Source organism: Gavialis gangeticus, unplaced genomic scaffold (genome assembly GCF_001723915.1).
Source record: "Gavialis gangeticus isolate Ggan-Ray unplaced genomic scaffold, GavGan_comp1, whole genome shotgun sequence".
NCBI classification, from domain to species: Eukaryota; Metazoa; Chordata; order Crocodylia; family Gavialidae; genus Gavialis; species Gavialis gangeticus.
Window position 1 is genome coordinate 89925446 of NW_017729024.1, and position 7821 is coordinate 89933266.

The 7821-nt window shown below is 46.7% G+C and overlaps 1 protein-coding gene across 5 annotated transcripts in view; it reads right to left on the minus strand.

Moving 5' to 3' along the window:
- The window catches only part of LOC109297545, a 186991-nt gene that overhangs the window by 56736 nt on the left and 122434 nt on the right, over window positions 1–7821 (minus strand). Inside the window, exon 1 of one of the 5 annotated variants that reach the window (XR_002097346.1) lies at window positions 5412–5936. The exons of 3 other annotated variants lie outside the window; for them this stretch is intronic. Coding sequence is in view for 1 of the 2 variants with exons in the window: in XM_019517363.1 (XP_019372908.1) it covers window positions 5464–5519 (56 nt within the window). In the remaining variant the exon portion in view is untranslated. Of the gene's footprint in view, window positions 1–5406; window positions 5937–7821 lie in introns of those variants that run through there. One more of the 5 variants, XM_019517363.1, reaches the window with a different exon arrangement.

Genomic DNA, 7821 nt, shown 5'->3' on the forward strand with positions numbered 1-7821 from the left:
GAGGGGGGGGCGGGGAGGAACAGGTCATGATCCCGGGCACCCTCTGCACTGGCAAGTAGTAAGTCAATTAACTGATCCATGCTTCCAGCCTTGGGAGCGCCTCAGAGTCAACGAACCATTTTCTCAAGTTCTAAAAAACATTAAAACATTTTTGCATTTTTGTGAAATGTTTTGGTGTTTCAAAATTGGTGCTTTTTGACAAAAGGCAGAAGAAATTTTTGAGAAAAATTGTCTATCCCTTGCTTGTGGTCAGAAATAATTCCTTTTATATTAATTAAATTATATCTGTATTACAGCAGTGTAACTGAAGCACACTTTGATTCACCAGAGGTGGTAAAGATACCAACGGTACATCAGATTACCACTAGAACGATGAGAAATCTAAAACTAGATTGTGCACAAGTCCCAGCTTCATATAGTTGAACTTCATAGTTATTTCTCTTGGGAATTTGAAATAGTTTTCTCTGGGCTTGATTCCTTCTAGCAGATAGTATCATGGGACCAAAATAAATAATGGGCCAGAAAGTTCAGAGGATCCTTAAAATTAAAAGTATTCAGATATTGGAAAGCAAACATTTTTTTTTTGAATTCTGAATAATTCAGACACAGTTGTGTCCTTTATTCTTTACTTCTGATCATTGTTGTGAATGGATTACGTCCATGGTAAGATTTGAGGGAAAGACTCTTTTTCATTAAGATCCTCTATTCATATATAAAGAAGGGTGTGTCGAGAAATCACTGATTAACTCCTTGTTTAAAATATTTCGGTCATCCAGTCAGAGCAGAAACAGTAACAAACTTTAAAACAATCTTGTGTTAAAAGGAGAGCTTTTCTGATCACGATGCTATACAGAGCATGGAAGAATGGTTTGGGGTAAGTTATAAGAAAAAAATAAATAAAATCAAGCAACCAAATGACAACTAACCAACTGCTGTGTTCTGTGTCTTTTAAACTGTCAGGCTGTTCCCTGAACAGGAAAAAAATTGAACAACCTTAATGACATTGCTGAGTTGACAGTGCCTAATGACAGTGTTAGCTTGCCCCTTAATAGTTAACCCACTGGCTGTGCCTCCTGTACTTTGTGCGTGGATTAGAAGGCCCTCCTCAGAGTGCTACTACTTGTCACATTACGCATACCACATAGACAGATCTCATACTCTGTGTTTGTAAAGTGCCTATCATAGTGAAGCTCTGACCAGATGGGGCTCTCTAGGCACCATCCTAATCATATGAGGGTGATGTCTGCTGGGAGTGGGGATTACTGGTGAGTCCAATCCATGCTCTGCAGGTTTTTCCACAGATAGCGCAAGTGGTGCCTTGAGGGGGTGAGGGTACAACTGTTGGCCAGGATATTGGGTACTTTCCTTCCTCCTCTGCCATTTCTCAGCTTCTTGAGCAAGACAGTTCTCTTCTAAGTGGACTGTAGCTTGATGTACAGTGCAGCACCACTGAGACCTGTTACCAGCCAGCACCTCCCAATTTGTAGGGCTGATGCCACCCTTCTTAAGGTATGCTTCAGGGTGTCCTTGTAGCACTTCCTCTGTCCTCCATGGGTCTCTTACCATGACTAGGTTGAGAGAAGAGGACTTGCTTTGGGAGACGAGTGTCAGCCATCTGCACACAGTGGCTAACCCAGAGGAAATGATGTTTCATGATCTTTGCCTCCATGCTGGTTATGTTAGCTGCAGAGAGGATGCTGGCACTGGTGCAGTGGTCTTCCCACTGAATGTGAAGGATCTTCCTGAGGCAACACTGAAGGAACCATTCCAGGCGCGTAAGATGGCTTCCATAGGTCGCCCACGTCTCACACCTGGAGAGGAGCATGGGGATAACTACTGCATTGTAGACCAGGATCTTAGTTTCCATCTGCAGATATCGGTCAGCTAAGACATGGCAAAGCAACTTTTCAAAGGATACACTGGCACAGCACATCTTATGTTTGATTTCTAGATCAAGACTGACTGACTAGGAGAGGTGACTGACAATATATGGGAAATGATCAATGTTTTCCAGGGGTTTACCATCAGTAGTAATTTGTGGGGGGAGCAGGGCAACTTGTGTTAAGGCAGGCTACTGTAACACCTTGGCCTTCCTGATATTAAGGGAGAGTCCCAGGCTGTGATATGCACCTGAGAAAAGATCAAGGGTGGACTGCAGATCGGTTTCAGTGCGTGCGAGAATAACACAGCTGTCAGTGTATTAAAAGGTCGGTGATGCAAGTCTTGGTGACTTTTGTTTTGCTGTGAAAGTGCTGCAGGTTGAAAAGCTGACTGTCCATTTGATACTCAAACGCCAATTCTGGGAGGAAGGTGGTCATGGATAAGAATCAAAATCACAGGAAGATAGATTGAAAAAACGATTGGGGCAATGATGCAGCCCTGCTTGACACCAGTATGGATGGTAAATGGGTCTATCTCTGACCATCCTAATACAAGTGCAGAGAAAGATGAAAATAAAATATGATTATTATCACTGTAGCAGGGCACTAAGGTGCCTGCTACTGGAGGCAGTGTTACGAGCTCAGCTGCCAATCAACAGGGCAGCACAGGTGCGGGGTTGCCGTGACAACCGGTCTGGTTAGCTGACCGGAAGGGGGCAGGGCTTGGCCTTTATAAACAGCATAGGCCGAGGCCAAAGTTCAGTCTCCCTTTGGCCGCCAAGGAAGATGGAGCTCGAGAAAACCCTGATGGGGAGATACATGGAAGCAAGCCAGGTTGGCTAGGAATTTATGTTATAGCCCAGGGGTTTTGTGCTTATGGTTTTAGTTGTTGTGGCGTGAGAAGCGTGGTGTTACACCGGAGGTTTGGGCAAGGCTGTAGGGGTGGAGGATGCCTCAACAGGAGCCCCCCAGTAAGGTGGGGGTGCTCTGAGCACCAGGGAGGGCGCAGTAGTGGGCGCGAGAAGCGCGGATAGGAGCCCAGTGTGGGCTACGCGAGCACAGGGAAGAGGCCCAGTGGGTGAGGGCGCGAGAAGCACGAGTGGAAGAAGCACAAGGGTGCGAGAAGCGCGAGTGCGAGAAGCATGGTGCGAGAAGCACAGGTAAAGGCCCCGGTGCGGGCGTGGGCGCGAGAAGCGCGAGAGGTGTGAGAAGCACGAGCAGGTGGAGCGCGAGAGGTGTGAGAAGCACGAGCAGGTGGAGCGCGAGAGGTGCGAGAAGCGCGAGCAGGTGTAGCGCGAGAGGTGCGAGAAGCACGAGCAGGGGGAGCGTGAGACGCGCGAGAGGTGTGAGAAGCATGAGCAGGTGGAGCACGAGAAGCATGGGTATGGGCCCCGGTGTGGGCGTGGGCGCGAGAAACACGGGCATCAGAGGCACCATGCTAGGGAGGGAGAAAGACAACCTCCCTTTAATGAACTAAAGATCAAAGACATGGCGGGCGAGTGATAGAGGGTGCGGGAAACCTGATCTGGCACAGTTGGCAGGGGCATGAGGGGAGGACACGGCACCAGGGGCCCCCGCCCTGCCACAATCATCTTTATTTGCAATTTACATGGCAAAAATGAGAACTAAATAGGCAACTTGACTAAGGCATAAATAACTTGCATAAACTCCTGTTTACATAACTGAAGCTAGACAAAAATTCAGTCTGTTAACACTATTTGTAAACTGAATAAAAAGTTATATTAGTGTAACAGGGGGCCTACCAGGGCCGATTTTCTGCATGGCCCACCCACCTGTTCTTGGGCTAACCACCCGCCTTCTAGCCCGTCATGCCTTGGTCTTAATTGATTAATTAATAGATGTAATTAGGCATGAGGCTGCCCATTTTCTGCCCTGCTGCTGGGGGCGCTATCTGTGGCTCCATTCCTCCCCTACACCGCAGCCCAAGCCTCGTTGATGACATCCTGATGTTCTCATAAATGTCAGTCCCCCACGATGGGGCCCAGAATCCTGCTGTAGGACCCCCCAACTGAGTTCCTCTTTTCAGGCGGACTCTGCTGCCATCATACCAGGCCATATCTCTTCCTGCTACTGGTTCCCCTTCGGGTGTGGTCCCGTCACTAGGACCTTCGGCTCACACTAGCCCCAGCCCACCTCCAGGCCAGTCGGGACCCCAGGCCCCTGGCTCATAGGTGTCCCTCTCGGTGGGCCTCCTTGCCCTTCTGACCATCCTGGTCCTGGCCCCTGCCTGGGCCAGTCAGGGGAAGCTCTGGCAGACCTTGATGTATGACCCATACTCTTATCCCAGGGTCCCCTTCTCTGGGTCCTCCTCCACAGGCATGGGGAGCTAGGGTTACCTCACACCACAACTGGTGCCTCAGGGTCTCACAGGGGACTCTCACTCCCCTCCTTAGGCAGCAGGTCGTGGTGCTACTACCAGTGTTATATTTGACCCAAACTCTACCTCCCCGCGTAGGAGGACTTACTGGGGTCAGGACTCAGCTGTCTCTGGCTGAGCCCCCTCTCCCTTCACAGGGTTCCACACACTGCCCCCCTCACACTGGGGGCTCCACACTGCTCGTAATGGCCCCTTTACTCGGGGTCTCCCTCTACAGGTGGGCTCTGGTAGCCATAGCCGTGCCTGGCCCCAACTCTCCTCCTTGGGGTCTCGAACCCCTGCAGTGATCAGGCAGCCTTGGCCACACCTGGCCTCCAACTCTCCTCCTCGGGGTCTCAAACCTCCCACAACTACCTCTGGTGTATGCAACCCACCCAAAGGTGAGGGATAGGGGTTAAGGCACCCCAACCCACCTTTCACCGGGATGATCACTGGCCTGGCATTTCCTGGGGGCATTTCCTGGGGGCTCCCATGTCACTGGGAGCCCCACCAGGCCACCCACTCCCAGCAGGGTGTAGTTTCTGGTTGTACCCAGGACCAGGACCAGGAGCCTCCTACCATCCCCTACATCTCCTCCCTTATGGTCTGTAATTGGTGCCTTTCCCACTGCAATTTGCACTCATGTGTGAGCAAAGACTAAGGAATTTTTTACTGCCTCTAATTCCATATAGCTTCTGCTTTGATCAAACATAGCTCAGATATGATCCAAAGGTGGGTAACTTGCAGGAAAAAAAAATCATATTAGCTGTTCAGGGCCCCTTGAAGCACGTAGTATCACTAAATAATGCTCTCATAGGTGGATGGCTAATGTAAAAGGAGGAGGGTATTCTGCTTTAGTAATTTTAAAATTGAAAATTACCTCTCACCAACAAAACAGCTGACTCTCAGTCTGTAAATATTTATTCTTAATCTCTTCCCACATATTTTTGTTTTATTAAACAATTCTCTCCATTTGCAACAGTGGAGAGAACTTTTTTATAAAAGGAAAGGTTCATGGTGACATCATTAACACCTTCATTAGGGTTCAAAAATATATTTTTGATTCGTCTCATTGATGTTTTTATTCTTGCTACAGACTTGAATTGGATAGTTAAGCTATGCTGACATAGCCAGATGTTCTTTTCTGAACTTACTCTTTCCAGACATGACTCAATCCACCTGACATTGGAGAAGGAGGATTTATCTTTATTTCTTGATCCCAAGTGTCGTCATGCAGAATTCAGATTTTCTTAGCCTTACATCTGTCAAGGTGTTCATAATTAAGATGCATATTTGTTTTACAATCCAGTCTGATTTTTGTGGACTTTATTTAAGAAAGAATGTGAAATATGATATAAGCGTTCTGTCCTTAAAAGAGAAGTGGAGCTTTTAGTGGATCCTTACATTAACATCATATTCACATTCATTCAGTTTTAGTCACTTGTGTGAGTATAATCTTTGACACTTTTAATTGCATCATTTGTAAGAAACTACTTTATATTCCACTGTATGGAATTTATTAGAAATGTTTGCAGTGTGCTTTGCTTTCATTATAGATAATATGCTGGTCTTTTTCTTCTCTTATGCATATGTATCCTTTAGGACAGATTCATAAGAGATGTTTAGGGTGGTGTAAGTTTGATCCCTTTACCCTAATTTAGACTTTCTGATATACAGGGTTCATAGGAGAAAAAGTATACTTCTCCCCCCTGTTAGCCAACATAGTGATTTTCAAACTGTGCTCTGTGGAGCCCTGGGGTTCCATGATAGGTCATCAGGGTTTCCACAGAAAGATTTGGGATAGTGGCAGAGCAAATCATAGCACAGCAAAAAGCAGTGTTAGCTTGGACACATGTTATGAGGCTAAGGTATACCTTAGATTCCTCCCTTTCTAGCAACATGACGTTTCAGACTTCTTTACATTTATTTAGACTTCCTAGACTTTCTCACCAAGTTGTCTTAAGTTATGACTTCTCTGCCAAAAAGAGTTTTTTTACAGTGAGATAGCTAGCCTGAGTCATCTGTCTTAATCAATATCTTTCCATTAAAGGCTAAGACAGAAAAGGCACAGATATTTTTTTTACCTTAGCATATCTAGGTGAGACAAGCTGGAGGTAGAAGGGAGTATAAGGTTGCCTTGGCTACTTTGAGGTAATAATTATCCCATCTAGCCTCCACTCAGTGTAAAAAAAAATGCTTTTTTGGCTGTGAAGCCTAAGAAGGCATATTTTAGACTTGGGAGTTTCCAAGTTTAGAGGTTTGTGCTGTACTCTTCCTAGGTTTTGATCTTACTTTCTTTGCCCCAACCACTGTTTCATCTCAGGTAGTCCTGAGTCAAAAGCAGTTGATTGTGTTTATATTTGTTTATCATTTCTCCCACCAAGAGAGAGATGTTTTAAGTACATCATCAAGTTCAACAAAGAAGAAAACTTGGAGTTTCCTTCTTTGCCTTCGTCATGGATCCCATTGCTTTTGAGGGATAACTCTGCCTCAGAAGTCCCCAAGAAGATGCCTTATTCAGTCTCCCTTTCCTGGAGGACCCCCAGGCATGGCTTCTAAGGGGCAAATCTCTTGCTTAGAAACCCTGACTTGTCATTGTCCCAGGCTTTCCCAGATGGCATCCCTCCAGCCCAGCAAGCTCCTTTTCTGCTCGGCTTCTGGGGAAAGGGGCTGTGTTGTTTTTTTCAAAAAGGGGGCTAAGGGGTGGGTCATAGCACTGACAACCCAAGCAGCACAGCAGACTTCTCAGCTCCAAACAAACAGTCTCTATTGTGCCATTACAGTTCCCTGTGTCCTTCTTCGGGCTCCACTCTGTCCTCCCCGGGACTGCTCCTTTCTTTCTCCAGCTCCTGCAAAGACTCTCTCCTTGTGTTCAAGCACAGTCAGCCATATTCCCCCAGACACACACGCAGCAAAACCATTGCAAAAACTATTGTAGGGACTCACACTAGCCCAATCAAATGAAACATAGTGCTAAAGGGAGCCAATCAGGGAGCAGTCTTGAGGGTCTACTGCCAGGCCTAGATTGCCATCTTCCTCTGGGGTGAAAAGATGGCTTATTTATGAAACAATTTACAACAGAAAGTGCTCAGGCTGAGCCGTCCAAAGCAGGGCTGGATACAGGCATGGGTGAACTGGGTGGCCACCCCAGGGCCCGGACAGAAAGAGGGCCCCAAAATGGTAATTTTTATTATTATTATTATTATGATCATTATCTCTGGTGAAGGGGGGCCTGATAGTAACAGTTTGCCCAGGGCTGCCAGAAGTCTAGTTATAGATTTCATAGATTTAATAGATTTTAGGTTCGGAAAGGAGCTATTAGATCATCGAGTCCCACCCCCTTCCCTGGGCAGGAAAGAGTGCTGGGGTCAGATGACCCCAGGCAGGTGTTTGTCCAATCTCCTCTTAAATACTTCCAAGGAAGGGGGTTAAGGTCCAAAGCATTTCAAACCAGAATGGCAGGCTAGAGCTCCACCCATGCAGCTTTTTGGGCACATCCCTCTGAAGTCTTTAAAACAACAAAAAACCCAGCACTCCACAGAGTTCCAGCATTTGTATCTTGAG